At 44.1% G+C, this 17,923-nt stretch overlaps 1 protein-coding gene across 1 annotated transcript in view; it reads right to left on the bottom strand.

The window, feature by feature from the left end:
• Positions 1 to 902: 902 nt before the first annotated feature.
• The window catches only part of LOC109937641 (zinc finger protein 420-like), a 51,320-nt gene continuing 34,299 nt past the window's right edge, over positions 903 to 17,923 (bottom strand). Inside the window, exon 6 of the mRNA XM_048619425.1 lies at positions 903 to 4,349. Coding sequence (XP_048475382.1) covers positions 3,422 to 4,349 — 928 coding nt within the window. The 3' untranslated portion in view covers positions 903 to 3,421. The remainder of the gene's footprint in view (positions 4,350 to 17,923) is intronic.

The raw sequence follows: 17,923 nt of genomic DNA, 5'->3' as shown, positions 1-17,923 counted from the left end.
AAGGCATCAAGTATAGGAGTTGGGACATTATGGTACATTGGTGAGGCCGCACTTGGAGTATTGTACACAGTTTTGGTCACCCTGTTATAGGAAAAACATAGTAAAACTGGAAAGTGTGCAAAGAAACTTTACAAGGACGTTGCTAGGACTAGTAGGCCTAAGTTATAGGGAGCCATTGACCAGGATAAGACTTTATTTCTTGGAACATAGGAGAATAAGGGGTGATAAAATCATGAGGGGCATAAATAGGATGAATGCATCTAGTCTTTTTTCCAGGGATGGGGAATTGAAAACTAGATGGCATAGGTTTAAGGTGAGAATGGAAAGGTTTAAGAAGGACCCGAGGGACAAGTTCTTCACTTAGAGTGGTGCATATGTGGGATGGGCTGCCAGAGAAAGTGGTTGAGGCAGGTTCAATAGCAATATGTAAAAAATAGGTACATGGATGGGAATGGTTTAAAGGGAAATGGACCAAATGTAGATGATTGGAATTAGCTGAGTGGGCACCATACTAGGCATGGATCAGTTTGGGCTGAAGAGCCTGTTTCCATGCTGTATTACTCTATAAAAGAATGGTGGCAAGGTTGGATGGAATTCTGGCTGAACCAGGGCCAGGGAACAAAATCCTGGGCTTCGCCTATTTTTGATCGCTTAACAACTCTCACTGCCTTAACCCTTTTCCATACTCTTGCATGTTACTTATCCCTCTTTTCACGGTTCACCCATTTTTGCTTCATTGAATTGCAATCTGAACCTCCATTTATTTCAACTTCTTTATTCATGCCGTTTTTATTCATCCTTTTCTCAGATCATTCTCATGTGGCTGAGTTGTTATGACACAGTGATTATGCTAAAAGAAATTAATTGGATTAAAAATTCATAGAATATAAACTGAAACAAACTAAAATGGAGAATTTTTATTTTAAACAAATTGGAGCTTCCAATATTGTAGAATAAAGTAATGGCACCAGTATAAATATTCAATGCTGAAATCAAATTGAATCAAGTGGATCTGCAGGAAACATTTTTCCAGCTTTCATGGCAGGAAATGAATCCATAACCATCAACATCAATATTTCTCAATTTATTTTCAGTGTTTCGAATTGTTAAATCAATAAATCAACTGTCTGGTAGGATGACATCATCTGTGCAAAAATCTGTCGACCATTTAAGGACTCTTCTTCAGAACAGATCAGGTTTCAGAAAGGGTCCAAATACCATTTGCCAGCTTTTGTCTTTTCCACAACGTTACCTGACCCTGTGAGCCCTCCCTGCGTTGTTTATTTCAGGATCAAGAGGAATTACTGTTCTCAAAGCCTGGTATTTCTTTTGGAAAAAATAAAAGTGGCAAAGAGTCAAAAATAAATCTGTTAAAGATTACGTTAACTTACATTACCATTAATAGCAAGTTACTGTGGGGAAGGTGAGAGGTAGCTGTATAATTGGACTCTCGTTCAATTTCAAAGTCGGAGTTTACTATATTCATTTATGGTATATGGGTGGTGCTGCTGAATACTTGTGTTCCATACTGGTTGTCCGAGAGAATGTGGTGGTGAGCTGCCTCCTGAACAGCAACATTTGTTTTGGGGCATAGGGACAGCTACAACACTGTAAGGAAGGGACAGTGTCTTTTAGGGAACAGTGACCTATTTCTATGTCAGGATGGTGAGCGTGTCTTGGAAGGGAACGTGCAGATGGTGCTATTCCCATTGATTGCCAACCTTGTTTTCTAGATGTTAGCAGTCTTTTTAAAAAGGTACCATTGAAGTAGTCTTGGTGCAAGTGGTGAGTAACTGCAGTACATCTTAGGAATGATACACAATGGTGAAAGAATGTTTTTTCTTCTAATTGAGTTTAAATGGAGGACCTCAATTCTTCCTGGGCTTGTTCAAAAATCAAATGCAACTAATTGAATAACAGTCAGGGTTAATACAAACAATGAATGAATACGGCACAAAGACTCAATAAATATTAAAAGATTCCTAAACATTTTTGGCACAGCATCACCATCACTCCTCTGGTGACAATTCTCCTGAGACATATCAAATCAGGACAAAGTCAAAGGCTTCCCTTTGCTGTTAGCAACAGAGCTTGTGGAATCTCAGGGGATAAGAATAAGAAGTCTTCTGTTCAGTTTATTCACCATTCTTGCTTCAGAAGTTCTACTTTAATTCATTCCCCCGGCCTGCTTCTATCTTGCAGTTGTACCTCATGCCCAGTGAGTCCTGGAGAAATTCTGACTTTGGGAGACAAGTTGAATTGATTAAATAGTGACCCTAATTTTTTTTTGTTTAAAAAAAAAAGCTAAAAATCTTTGCACTGATCACTTATCTGATTGTGATTTGTGGAATTTTGCTTTGCAACAACATGCATTTTGAGAAAACATTGAACAAGAAATATCCCAGAGTGCTTCAGAGGAATTTCATTACCTGGATTGAAGAGGCAGATTTTAACATGCATCTTTACAGTCATTGGTGCTGTAAAACTATATCTATTCTAATTCCATCTTCCAGCACCTGGTCTGCAGCTTTGTGTGCTATGGCACTTCAAGTGATCATCTAAATACTAATTAAACATTGTGAAGGTTTCTGCCTCTCCCACCCTTTCAGGCAATGAGTTCCAGATACACACATCCCACTGGGTGCAAAAATTTTGCCTTAAATCTGCCCTTTACCATAAATCTATGGGCCAGTTATTGATCCTTCGACTAATGTAGAAAAGTTTCTTCCTATTTACCCCATCTATGCCCCTCAGGAATTTCATATACTACAATCAAGAGAAGGAGTTAGACGAAACAAAAACAGGAAGTGGAGAAACTTGGCAGCATATGTGAAGACAGAACAGAATTAACACTGAGTCCACTGATTCTTCAGTTCCAAAGAAGAGTCATATTGGATTCAGAATGCTAACAACGATGAGTTTCTCCACCACTTTGTTTTTATTTCAGATCTCAACCAACTAGTATTTTGCTTGTGCAAAGTCAGCTATCTTAGCTAGCATGGGAAATCTAAATGGTCAGCAGTTAATTGGGAATAGGGTCACAGCAGCAATAGGCTGGTTATGATGAACTCTGACAGGATATGACTTGAGATAGGAGGGAAAATAGAGAAAGATGGGAATTCAGGACTTGGGCAAGGAGGAACTTCAGAGACTCAGTTTGCATGTGGGAAGGGGGAAAAAGGGAATTGGGCAGGGACAACTGATTGGATTGTCTCAAGCCCTGGCAAGGAACCTTTCCAAGTTCTTCACACTTGTTGGAAGTGGGGCTGGAGGACACACTTTTTAAAAGAACTAACTTGTGCCAGGGATACTAAAAAGCCTTGACACATTATTTAACGGAATGCTGCTTTCTTTACTTTTGTCCACAACATGAATACACTTCAGTCCAAGATGTGACAAACAGCAAAACCCCAACGCTTAGTTACTTGTGAACTCGCTGGTGACTCTGCAGGTTGGAAGAATTAATGAACCCCTTCCCACACTTTGAACAGGTGAATGGTCTCTCCCCAGTGTGAATTCGTTGGTGTTGGAGTAGGTGGGATGACTGAGTGAACTCCTTCCCACACTCTGAGCAGGAAAACGGCCTCTCCCCAGTGTGAACTCTCTGGTGTACAGTGAGTTCAGACGATCGCTTGAACCCAGTCCCACAGTGGGAGCACCTGAATGGTCTCTCATCAGTGTGGACACGTTGATGGCGCACCAGTTCTCCAGAACTTTTATAGCACTTCCCACAATGTGGACAATTAAAGGGTCTCTCATCGCTGTGAACTCGCTGGTGTCTAAGCAAATTGGATAGCTGAGTAAATCCTTTCCCACACTCATTGCAGGTGAATGGTCTCTCCTCGGTGTGAACTCGCTGGTGTGTCAGTAGATGGGATGAGTTAATGAATCCTTTCCCACACTTTGAGCAGATGAATGGCCTCTCTCCAGTGTGAACTCGCTGGTGTACAGTGAGATCGGATGATTGCCTGAACCCAGTCCCACAGTGAGAGCACCTGTATGGTTTCTTGTCAGTGTGGACACGTTGATGGGATATCAGTTGCTTGGAGCTTTTAAAGCATTTCACGCAGTCTGAGCATTTAAAAGGCCTCTTATCAGTGTGAACGCGCCGGTGTGTCAGCAGGTGGGACAACTGAATGAATCCCTTCCCACATTTGGAGCAGATGAACGGTCTTTCCCTTGTGTGACTACGCCGATGAGCTTCCAACTGAGAGGGATATTTAAATCCCTTGCCACAGTCCCCACATTGCCACAGTTTCTCCTCACTATGATGAACTTCATGTCTTGACAGACTAGATGACTGACTGAATCCTAGTCCACCCACAGAACATATGTATGGGTTCTCCCCACTGGTAATGGTAATTCTTCCTTCCATGTTCAAAATCCAATGATATTCAGGTCCTGATGAATCAAGCTACTCAGAGAGGTCTTGGCACAATGTTTGGTTTGAGATTTGTTCCTGAGAAACATCCCTTCTCAATGCCCTGTAAAACAAATGTAACATAGCAAAAAGTGAAAGCGAAAACTGATAGGTCACAAACATACTTCAGACTAATTCACTAATGTCCATCAAAAGAAGGGAGCCCACCATCTGGTCTGTACCTACACGAGACTTGAACCTTTATGCAGAAAGGGAAAAAGAGGGCGAGAAAGAAAGGAAGAGGAAGAAAGAAGCTGGCTTTATCCAACTGCAACTCAGCCAGATGTTCAACAGAATCTCCCAAACCCATAAGCCCAAAAACATTGCACAAGAGCAGTTAGTGCATGGGAAACACGTCACCTCCAAACACCCACTATGGAGTTCACACTGGAAACATAGTTCAATATGCAGGAACAAGTTTAGTTGATTATGTTCACTGTGACAGTCAGCATTTACTTCTGCTGATACTTAAAAAAAATCCTACAACAGGGATAGAATTTCATATCTTGGAAATGGTTTTATTTTACTTTGTATCACTTACTCTTCAAATAAAGTACCCATGTTCAGGCTGCTGTCAAGGTTTTGACTATTGAAACTGAACAGTGAATTATTTGTACTTCTTGCAATGTAGGTACATGTATTCACTGCTCGCAATGGAATCTGCTGTACACTGGGATTGGAGTCACTTGTCATTTCAATTCTCCGCTCATTCCCACTCTGACCTCAGCCACCTGCACTGTTTCAAGGGGAGGTTGAGGAGCAGCAGTTCGTCCTTTGACTCAACACTTTCCAACCTTTCATAGGGTTTCCAAAATCCATCGCTGCCACTGGAGGACAGTAGTTTGAATTGGCTCTGTATAACTCCTTTCCTTCCGACTCATGGGGCCAAAGAAAGAGCGCACATGCGCCCTGCTGTACACTGCCCCCTATAAGAACAGCGACGCCCGAAGGCTCCCAGGGCATATTGCCTCCAATAAAAATGGCGACAGTACCAGCGGCCTGTCAAGTCCGAAGCCGGTCGCCGTTTTGCTGCGAACACAGGACCAGAAGTTTCTAACTCTGGTCTGGCAGTCTACACCGTGCGCTAATAAAACCTCCCAGTCCACACCACCTCCACTTGTCTCCCGCTCTCCGCTGTTAGGGATTCAATTTCTCCTCCTTTACCTTCCGCTCCACCGGCCGCAGTCTCGGTGTCTTCGGTCACGTGCCGCCCCGCCCCTTGGGGCGCTCCCATTGGAATGTAGGGGCAGCCCCGCCCCACTTTCTTCCTATCGGTCGAGGTTGCCGTCAATCGAGCGGGCCGCGTTGTGAGCGAACAAAGCAAAAAATCACACGACACCAGGTTGCCAGTACAGCGGATTTATTGGAAAACGCAAACTTCGGACAAAAAGCTCCGGTGTCGCGTGATATTTCGTTTTGTTCACTCACGATGCGGTCCGCCTGATTGACAGCAACCTCGACCAATAGGGAATACGCGTGGGGAGCGGCTGGGCTGGCCGTGTGTGATTTTTATTTACCTTGTCCATCCAGCACAACACCGGCATCTCCACATCATAAGCAAAGAAAATTCTGGTGAAACTCAGCGTCTGAGAACACCTCCCCCCCCCTGCCCGCTTGGGAGCATAAACCCTTCAGACGGAGGAGCACAAGTCGGTTATTCAGCCCACTGAGGCTGCTTTATTCAATCAGATCGTAGCTAATCTGACAATCCTCAACTCACTTTTCTGGCATACAATCTGAGGAAGTAACAGCTTTTACAGGACAGAAAATGGCCTTTTGGTCCATTGTGCTTTCGCTCGTCCTTATATCTATGATTACGCTAATTCCCAGCACTTGCCCCGTAACCTTGTACGCTATAGAATTTCAAGTGCTCGTCTGAATGTTTCTTAAATATATGATGGTTCCCGCCTCTTACCACCCTTTTAAACAGTCAGTTCTATTATGTTTGTGGTTCGCTAGAACCATAACTAGGAACACGAAGTATAAAAAGGATAAACTTGAAGTATAAAAAGGACACACTGTATTGTGGATACTATCAGCTCCAGAGTAGGATTTTGACTGCCTCATCTTGCTCCTGCTTCTAGGTCACCTGACCCATCTCTTAAAAGGCGCACAGACCCAACTACACACATAACACCCTTTACTTCAATATTCTCCTTTGCAGAGTATATACATCCATCACTTAACCATTATACAGGAATCGTATCTAACATACATACATTGCCAGGAATCTGTAAAAAAAACATGGAAAAAGATAACTAACTTCCTGTAGCCTGACATCATTAGTCCCTTTTGGGTGGGGGGGGCAGCAATTCCTAGAAGACTATCTTGTCTTAGGAATCTTTTCAAATGTAGTCTCTGGGGCTTCTGGAGCTCCTGTTCTTCCACAACTACATCCCTCTGATTGGCCATTGTTGTCCTGTTGGCTTCTCCCTGGGTATGGCCATGCCCGGCTCAGAGACACATGACTCAGTCAACACCGCTGGTCCTGGGGCTGGACCGGCTTGGTATTCTGAGGTTGGCGAGGTCTGGTGACCAATTGGTCCATGTGTCTCCTCCAGGCCAGTTCATCCGTAGTCTGCACCATATATGACAATGGTCTTTTTTTGAGCCACCACCAATCCATTTTTCTCCGGATGTATCATTCCGGGCCAATGTGGTCTTTCCTCTTCAGAATACTCTTCACTGTGAGTTTCCTGCCCTTTTGACGATCTGTCCTTCTTGATTTTGCTGTACCAACTCTGGCTGCAGTAAGTCAAACATGGTTCTTAGCTGGCGGTTGAACATTAAGGACACTGGCAAGCACTAGGTCGTCACCTGTGGCATGCTCCTGTACATGTTGAGGAACTATTTGAGTCATCGTCCCCCTGAACCCTCCCTTTGAAAGGTCTTTAAGGCCTGCTTCCAAGTTTGTACAAATCTCTCTGTTTGACCATTTTCACAGGGTGACACAGAGCTGATCTCACACATCTGTCTCCGTGATTTTTCAGGTCCTCCTCGAACTCTTGTGTCACAAACTGCAGACCATTGTCGCTCCATAAGGCGAGGCGTCGCACACCAACTGCGGTGGCAAATTCAGGTTCAAATGAGTCAACGCTTCTGACCTTTCTAGAGCTTGCTTCACCTCCAGGTAAGCATCCTCATATTCCTGGGCCCATTTCCATGGCCACCCTTTTCCCAGCAAATGATGCATGGTTGTTTTAGCATGGTTGCCAGATCAGGCAGGAATTGCCGTAGTAATATACAAGTCTCAAAAATGATCTCAGTTGAGACACTTCCACTGGTCTGAGGGCCTTCATGATAACCTTCATCTTCTTGGGCACCTTGTTTAGTCCCTCGCCATGGATTTCATTGTCCAGGCACTCCAGGGAGTCTTTTAAAAGCTCACATTTCTCCAAAATTAATTTGTAGGCCAAGTTCCTGCAACCTTTTTACGGTTTCTTCTAGGCTTTGCAAATGATCCTTTTTGGGGGATCCAGTAACTAAAATATCATCCAGATAACACTGAACACTGGACAAACCACTCTAAATCTGGTCCATGGCCTTCTTGAATACAGCCGGCACTAACAAGATGCCAAAAGGAAGCTGTTTATAGCAGAACACTCCCCTGTGTGTCACTACCATCAGCGGTAGCTGAGATTTCGTCGTGATTCCCATCTGCAAGTAGGCAGGTGATGGATGGAAAGTATCCAGCCTGGATCTCGGTGACTAGTGGTGTTCCGCAGGGATCTGTTCTGGGACCTCTGATCTTTATAAATGACTTGGATGAGGAAGTGGAAGGGTGGGTTAGTAAGTTTGCCGATGACACGTAGGTTGGTGGAGTTGTGGACAGCATGGAGAGCTGTTGTAAGTTGCGACAGGACATTGACAGATGCAAAGCTGGGCAAAGAAATGGCAGATGGAATTCAACCCAGAAAAATGTGACATGATTCATTTTGGAAGCTCGAATTGATTGCAGAATACAGGGCAGGATTTTTGGCAGTGTGGAGGAACAGAGGGACCTTGGGGTCCACGTCCATAGATCCCTCAAAGTTGCTACCCAAGTTGATAGGGTTGTAAAGAAGGCATATGGTGTTTTGGCTTTCATTGGCAGGTGAATTGAGTTTAAGAGCCACGAGGTTATGCTATAACTCTATAAAACTCTGGTTAGACCACACTTGGAATATTGTGTTCAGTTCTGGTCACCTCATTACAGGAAAGATGTAGCAGCTTTAGAGAGGGTGCAGAGGAGATTTACCAGGATGCTGCCTGGAGTGGAGGGCAGGTCTAATGAGGAAAGGTTGAGGGAGTTGGGCTTTTTTCATTAGAGTGAAGAAGGATGAGAGGTGACTTGATAGAGGTGTACAAGATGATGAGAGGATTAGATAAGACTAGATAGTCAGACACTTTTTCTCAGCGCGGAAATGACTATCACGAGGGGGCATAATTTTAAGGTGATTGGAGAAAGGTATCGGGGAGATGTCAGAGATAGGTTCTTTACACAGAGAGTGGTGGGCGTGTGAAATACGCTGCCAGCAGTAGTAGTGGAGTCAGATACATTAGGGACATTTAAGTGACTCTTGGATGACAGAAAAATGAAGGGTATGCAGGTTAGTTTGATCTTAGAGTAGGATAATAGGTCAGCACAACATCATGGGCTGAAGGGCCTGTACTATGCTGTACTGTTCTATGTTCCAAGTTCTATGATTCACTTTGAATGGCTCAACGTTTTTCAGTTAGAAAATGGCTGCCTGAGTGAAGTCCTAATTAAATATCTGGTAGTTTTTCAGGAAGGTTTAGGGGCTTTCAAAGGAGCCAAGGCCACCTTGCATGTTGACTAAGAAGTAATTCCACGATTCTGTGAGGCCCACTCGGTGCCATTTGCCTTATGTGCAAAAGTAGAGGCAGAAGTCAAGAGAGATAGTAAGAACTGCCGATGCTGGAGTCAGAGATAACACAGTGTGGAGCTGGAGGAACACAGCAGGCCAGGCAGCATCAGAAGAGCAGGAAAGTTGACGTTTCGGGTCGGGACCCTTCTTCATATAAATTCAAACCAGCACAAGACAACAGCACTTCACAGGAGGCTCTGCAGCACTGAGGATGTCACCTAGTAAGGGGACAAAACATCTGCTATCAAACCTCCCAGCTCGGTGAACACACCAACATCCAAACCTGCACCGAATGCAGCCTTGTGTGGAGAGATTTCCGGAAAGATAGCGGTGGAGTAGGTCTTCTGAGCCTGGGGCTTGTCTGCTCCATCCACTTTTCTTTTTGTTTCTTCTTTTTTTTCTCTCTCTCTCTCCTATCAATCTATTTTCCCTTCAATTTTATTTTACTTACCCCTTGGTGAAGAGCTCGGTTGCAGTGACGGTGTCGGAGGCAGCTAGTGAGCCTTGTGGCGGTGGCATCGGACAGAGTTTGGGTTACTGGTGGCTTCTGCATTTGTTGAGCCGTTCCTCGTGCCAACTCATGGCTGCAGTGGCAGAGACAAGTTTGGGTTCCAGACGGCATCGACGCACAGCACAGATTCGTGGAGTCGGTGGCGGAGCTGAGTTTGGGCCCAGTCCGAGACTCAGCTCCGCCACCAACTAGTGGTTTTGCTGGAGCCATGTTTGGGCTGGTGCAGTACCTGGCAGCGTCGGTGGCATCTACATTGGTGAGGTCCCGTGAGGATTCAGAGTGACAAGGGGCATTGAGGGAGGGCGAGATGGCACTGAAGACTGGCAACTTCCATTCCAGCAGCAATGGTGAAGCGAAGGGGTCACGTATCTGGCTGCCTGGCCCACTGCCCAATCAGAGCATTTAACAAGAAGGACTGCAAAATTGGACACTTTATTTCTTCATGTTTCTACCTTTATATTCTATGTTTCAATTTATTTTTTATTTTTATTATTTATTTTTTGATTTTTTTATTAATGGCTTTAAGATGGTGCCAGAGAGTGACGACACCATATATAATTTTTCACTGTATTTTATGTCAAGATACACATGATAATAAATAAATCATCCCTGGACAGTCTGGGACAACTTAACATGGCCAATCCACCAAACCTGCATATCAGTGGACTGTGGGAGGAAACTGGAGCACCCGGTAGAAACCCACGCAGACATGAGGAGAACATGCAAACCCCACAGTTACTCAAAGCTGGAATTGAAGCCAGATCCCGGATGCTCTGAGGCAGCAGTGTTAACCACTGTGCCACCCTGTTCTCTTGTGGCCGCGATATTTATGTCAAATCCAGTTGAGTTTCTTGTAAATGGTAACCACACAAGATGTTGATAAGGGAGTACTCAGTGATGGTAACACCATTGAATGTCAAGGGGGGTTGTCTCTCACTGGAGATGGTCATTGCCTGTCACTTGTGTGGTGTGAATGTTACTTGCCACTTGTCAGCATGTTGTTCAGATTTTGTTGCATTTAAGCATGGACTGCTTCTGTATTTGACGAGTCATGCATGGCGCTGAACATTGTATAATCGCCACAAAAATCCCCAGTTCTGATGTTCTGATGGAGGGAACATCAGTGAAGAACCAGCTGAAGATCGTTGGGCCTAGCATACTAAATGCAGAGATGTCCTGGAGCTGAGATGACTGATCCTTAACAACCACAATCATCCTCCTATGTGCCAGATATGACTATAACCGGCAAAGAGCTTGCCCAATGATTCCAATTGATTCCAGTTTTGCTAGGGCTCCATGGTGCCACACTCAGTCCAATGTGGCTTCAATGTCACTGTCACCTCACCCCTGCAATCCATCTCTTTGTCTAGATTTGAACCAAGTCTGTAATGAGGTCCAGCAGCTGAATGGCCCTGGTGGAACCCAAACTGGGCGTCACTGAGCAGGTACTGCTTGATAGCACTGTTGATGACACCTTCTATCTCTTTACTGATGATTGACAGTAGATTGATGGGCCAGCAGTTGGCCACTTTAGATTTGTCCTGCTTTTTGAGCACAAGACATACCTAAACAATTTTCCATATTATTGGTAGATGCCACTGTTGTAACAGTACTAAAAGAACTTGACTGATGAAGGGTCTAGGCCCGAAACATCAGCCTCTCTGCTCCTATGATGCTGCTTGGCCTGCTGTGTTCATCCAGCCCTGCACCTTGTTGTCTCGGATTCTCCAGCATCTGCAGCTCCTACTATCCTTGACTAGGTATATGACAGGTTCTGGAGCACAAACTGTCAATCCTTTGGCCAGAATGTTGTCAGGGCCCATTATATTTGCAGTTTCCATTGCCTCCAACCATTTGTGGATATCATATGGAGTGAATGAATTGATTGAAGAGTAGCGTCTATGTTGCTGGGGACCACTGAACAAGTCTGAGATGGATCATCCACTTGACACTTCTACCTGATGTTTGCTATGAATGCTTCAGCCTTATCTTTTGCACTGAAGTGGTGGGCGTTTCTATCATTGAGGATGGAAATATTTGTAGTGTCTCCTCCAGCTGGTTAATTGTCCACCAGCATTCAGGATGCAGCAGGACTGCAGAGCTCAGATCTGAACTGTTGGTTGTGGTTGTGGTTAGCTATGTCTATCACTTGCCCGTTATGCTTTTTGACATGCATGTATTCCTGACCAGTAGCTTCAGCAAGTTAACATCTCATTTTTAGATATCTCTGGTTCTGCTCCTGGCATGCCCTCCTGCACTCTCCATTGAATCAGGATTGATCACCTGTCTTGGTGGTAATGGTTGAAAGGGGAATATGTTGGACCATGAGGTTGCAGATTGTGTTGCAATATGGTTCTGCTGCTGTTGATGGCCCACAGCACCTCATAGATGCCCAGTCTTGAGTTGCTGGATCTGTTTGAAGTTTGACCCATTTAGCACAATGGTTTGCCATACAACAAGATGGAGGGTACTCTAAATGCAAAGATAGGACTTTGCCTCAGCAAGGACTGTTAGATTGTCACTTTTATTGATACTGTAGCAGACAGAAACCGACACCTTTCCTGAGAATGAGTTCAGATATACATTTTTTCCCTCTTGTTGATTCCCTCGCCTCCTGCCACTGATCCAGGCTAGCAGCAATGTCCTTTAGGATCGAACCAGCTCAATCCGTTGTTCTGCTGCCAAGCAACCTTTCATGGTGGACATTGAAATTTCCACCCAGGGTAAATTTTGCACCTTTGCAATGTTCATGTTAAACATGAAGGAGTTCTGATTCATAAGCTGAGGGTGGACAGTTTGTGATAATCAGCAGGTGGTTTCCTTGCCCATGTTTCACCTGATGCCAGGAGACTTCCTGGGGTCTGGAGTCAATGTTGAGGACTCCCAGGACAACACCCTCCCATCTGTATACCATTGTGCTGCTACCTCTGCTGGGTCTGTCCTGCCAGTGGGACAGGGCATATCCAAAGATGGTGATGCTGGTGCCTGGGACGTTAATGTCATATATAAAGGCATTAATTGCAGATTTCTGCAAAGCATCCTTTCTTTATTGTACTTTTACTGAGAAAAATCTGACAATGTTTCTTCTCTGACAAACAAACACATTTCGATCTCAGTGTTTCCTTCTGTCCACATTGCCATCAAAATTTATGTCGGCTTTAAACTGCCACATTGCACCAACTGGGAAACAAAACGTAAAGGAGTTTTTTTTTGTGACATACCAACAGAAAGAAAAATCTATTGATCTAGCTTCAATCGCAAAGAGTGGAGAGTAGCTTGAATCTATCATTAGTTTATGGGGGACTACCAGGGGTCTCGCACCAGGACAATAATTAACCCAGTGAATCGCCACTTCCACATCAGAGACCAAAAAGAAGATTGTTATTGCCGAGCAGAGACAGTCGAAAGAGAAGTTATTGATTGTCTGTAATCTCATTCCCCTTTTAGAGATTTCACGGAAGAGGTTCTCTATTGTGTTGACCAGTTTTTAACAGAACCAGTCAGTTTCCGGCTTACAGTCCACAGATATAAAATTTCCAAATCAGGATGAATGTCATAAAACAATTCTGACACACACTACTCCCTATTAATAATCTGCAAATATTGGTTACTCATTATCCAAAACTAAACTGGTGATTAAATCATGTGTTCCACCATTTTGATGGGGAGGCAATGGCCTAGTGGTATTAGCGCTGGATGGTTAATCCAGAGACCCAGATAACGTTCTGGGGACCCAGGTTTGAATCCTGCAACGGCAGATGGTGGAATTTGAATTCAATAAAATATCTGGAATTGAGAACCTAATGATGACCATGAATCCTTTGTCAATTGTTGGGAAAAACCCATCTGGTTCACTGATAACACAGTGTGGAGCTGGAGGAGCTCAGCAGGCCAGGCAGCATCAGAGGAGCAGGAAAGTTTTCTGAAGAAGGGTCCTGACTCAAAATGTCAACGTTCCTGCTCCTCTGATGCTGCCTGGCCTGCTGAGCTCCTCCAGCTCCACACTGTGTTATCTCTGACTCTAGCATCGGCAGTTCTTAATATCTCCATCTGGTTGGCTAGTATCCAGAAACTGCCATCCTTAAATGGTCAGTCCTACGTGTGACTCCAGACCCACAGCAATGTGGCTGACTCTGAACTGTCCTCTGGTCAGTTAGGGATGGGCAAAAATGCTGCGTAGCCAGCGATGCCCTCATCCTGTTAATGAATAAAGGGGAAAAAAATTATCTTTTGATTTTGTGAGACACATCAGATCAATTCAGGCGTTTGATCAACTTTTTTTTACATTCCTTCATGGGATGAGGGCGTAGATGGCTAGGCCAGCATGTATTTCCCATCTCTAATTGCCCAGAGGGCAGTTAAGAGTCAATCACATTGCTGTGATCTGGAGTCAAACGTAAGCTAGACCAGGTAAGGCTCTCTGCTCCTATGATGCTGCTTGGCCTGCTGTGTTCATCCAGCCCTGCACCTTGTTGTCTCAGGTAAGGATGGCTGTTTCCTTCCGAAAAGGAAATCAAAAAATCTTAGAATCATAAAGTAATGCAGCATGGAAACAGGCCCTTCAGCCCAAACTGGTCCATGCTGACCATGGAGCCCACTCATCTAGTTTCAATTGCCCGCTTTTAGTCCATATCCCTCTAAGCCCTTCCCATCCATGGACCTATCCAAATAGTTTTTCAATGTTGCTATTGTACCTGCCTCAACCACTTTTTCTGGCAGCCCATTCCATATTCGCACCACTTTCTGTGTGAAGAAGTTGCCCCTCATGTTTTCTTAAATCTTTCCCCTTTCACCTTAAACCTATGCCTTCTAGTTTTCAATTCCCCATCCCTGAGAAAAATACCTTATGTATTCATCCTATCTATACGCCTCATGATTTTATACACCTCAATAATGTCACCCCTCATTCTCCATTCCAAGGAATAAAATACAATCCTGGCCAACCTCTCCCTGTTACTCATGCCTACTAGTCCTGGCAACATCCCTGTAAATCATCTTTGCACACTTTCCAGTTTAACTACGCTTTCCTATAACTGGGTGACCAAAACTGTACACAAAACCTCATGTGTGGCCATACCAATGACTTATACAACCGTAACATAATGTTCCAATTCCTAAACGCAATGCCTTGACAGATGAAGGCCAGCATGCTAAATGCCTTCTTCAACACCCTGTCCACCTGTGATGCCGCTTACAATGTACCACAACACTCCTCAGGACCTCACCATTTACTGTATAAATCCTACCTTTGTTTGACTTTCCAAAATGCAACACCTCACACTTATCTGTATTGAATTGCATTTGACAATCCTCAGTCCACTTCCCCATCTGATCAAGATCCCTCTGTAATATTCGATAACCTTCCTCACTATCAATGATACCTCCTAATTTTGTATCATCCGCAGACTTACTAATCATGCTTTGTACATTCACATCTAGATCATTTATGTCAATAACAAATAACAAAGGTCCCAGCACCGACCCCTGTGGCACACTAGTTACACACACTAGTCCAGTCCAACGAACAACCTTCAACCATCACCCTCTGCTTCCTAGCATTGAGCCACTTTTGAATCCAATTAGCTAGCTGTCCCTGGATCCCATGCAACCTAACATTCATGACTAGCCTGTCATGCTGGACCTTGTCAAAGGTCTTCCTAAAGTCCAGATAGACAACATCCATTGTCCTACCTTCATCTATCCTTTTGCTTAACTCTTCAAAAAAGTTTAAAAGATTAGTCAGACGTGAATTCCTGCAAACAAATCCATGCTGACTATCCCTAATCAGACCACAACCATCCAAATATTGGTTGATCCTGTCCCTCAGTATCCTCTCCAATATCTTGCCTATTACGGATGTCAGGCTCACTGGCCTGTAGTTCCCTGTCTTGTTGTTGCTACTTTTCTTAAACAATGAAACAACATTAGCCATCCTCTAGTCTTCCCAAACTTCACCATTGGCTAAAGATGAAATTTGCAAGGGCCTCTGCAATTTCTTCCCGAGCCTCCCACAACATCTGAGGATGGACTTGATCAGGCCCAGGGGATTTATCCACTTTAATGTGCTTTAAGGCTGCAAACACTTCCTCTCTGGTAATGTGTATGTGGTCCAAAACATCCCCACTTGTTTCCTTTATTTCCTTAGCATCCATAATTCTCCCCTTAGTAAACACTGAGGAGAAATATTCATTAAAAATCTCCCCCATCTCCTGTGGATCCACACATAAGCAACCATGCTGATCTTTCAGGGGACGTATTCTCTTCCTAGCCACCCTCTTAATATAGCTACAGAAACTCTTGGAATTATCTTTAACTTTATCTGCCACATCCTTTTCATACCCTCTTTTTGCTCTTCTGATTTCCTTCTTATGTGTGTTCCTACACTTTTATAGTCATCTAGGGATTCACTTGTGCCAGATAGCTTAAACCCTTCTTCTTCTCCTGGCCAGAGCCTCAATATCCCTCGTCAGCCGGGGATCCCTAAGCCTGCCAGCTTTTCCTTTCACCCTCACAGGGCCATATTGTCCCTTAACTCTTGATATCACATTTTTAAAAGCCTCCCATTTGCCAGTTGTTCCTTTTCCTTCAAACAGACTCACCCAATCGACCGCTGCTAGATCTTGTCCAATGGCTCCAAGATTGGCCCTGCTCCAGTTCAGCACCTTATCCTGTAGACCTACCCTACTTTTTCCATAACAATGTTAAAACTAGGAGAGTTATGGTCACTGAACCCAAAGTGCTGTTCGAATGACACTTCAGTCACTTGGCTGACCTGATTTCCTAAGAGGATTTCAAGAAGGATCCCAACCTGAAACATCAACTTTCCTGCTCCTCTGATGCTGCTTAGCTCTATCTGGATTCCATGTGATCTAACCTTGCTAACTATTCTACCATGCAGAACGTTATTGAACGCCTTGCTGAAATCAATGTCCACGCTCTGCCTTCATCAATCTTCCTTGTCACTTCTTCAAAAAACTCAATTAAGTTAGTGAGATATGACTTCCTACACACAAAGCCATGTTGACTATTCCTAATCAGTCCTTGCCTTTCCAAATACATATAAATGCTGACCCTCAGGGTTCCCTCCAACAACTTGCCGACCACCTATGTCAGGATCACTGGTCTATAGTTTCCTGACTTTTCCTTACTACCTTTCTTAAATAGTGGCACCAATATTAGTCACCCTCCAGTCTTCCAGCACCTTGCCCATTGCTTTCAAGGAGCCCAGCAATCACTTTCTTAGCTTCCCACAAAGTTCAGGGATAGACCTAATCAGGTTCTGCAGATTTATCCACCTTTATGCGTTTTAAGATGTGCAACACCTCCTCCTCTGTAAGATGGACACTTTTCAAGATATCTCTAGCTTCCATATCCTTCTCCATACTAATACTAATGCAAAATACTCATTTAGTATCTCACCCAGCTCCTGCGGTTCCCTACATAGGTGGCCTTGCTGATCTTTAAGGGGCTTTTTTCTCTCCCTAGTTACTCTTTTGCCCTTAATGTATTTGCAGAATCTCTTTTGATTCTCCTTAACCTTTTTTTGCCAAAGCTATCTCATGTCCCCTTTTTTGCTGTCTTGATTTCCCTCTTGAATATGCTCCTACTGCCCTTATACTCCTTAAGAGATTCATTTGATCCCAACAGTCTATCCCTACCATATGCCTCCTTGTTTTTCTTGACAGGTACTTCAATTTCTCCAGTCATCCAGCATCTACCAGCCTTGCCCTTGACAACAACAGGACCACACTGCCTCTGGACTCTGGGTATCTCATTTTGTTAGCTGGAACACTCTGACTTACTCTGTGTAACTTGTTAAAGCTCATTCCACAGGCATTTTGTTAGAACTCTTTAATTCAGTCTCTGTAACTGGTCCATGATCTTTCCACAGTCAGTTTACTGAAACACTGTCACTCAATCTGTCTAACTGGTTAAAGCTATTTCCACACTCAGTTTACTGGAGCAAGCATCTCAAGTTTCTGTAACTGGATAAAACTGTTTCCATTGTCAGTTCACCGGAACACTATCACTCAGTCTCTGTGATAGTAGGAACTGCAGATGCTGGAGAATCCGAGACAACAAGGTGCAGGGCTGGATGAACACAGCAGGCCAAGCAGCATCATA

Source organism: Rhincodon typus, chromosome 42 (assembly GCF_021869965.1).
Source record: "Rhincodon typus isolate 14 chromosome 42, sRhiTyp1.1, whole genome shotgun sequence".
Taxonomy (NCBI): domain Eukaryota; kingdom Metazoa; phylum Chordata; class Chondrichthyes; order Orectolobiformes; family Rhincodontidae; genus Rhincodon; species Rhincodon typus.
Note: the sequence above shows the minus strand (reverse complement) of the source record. Positions and strands in the feature narration are given on the sequence as shown.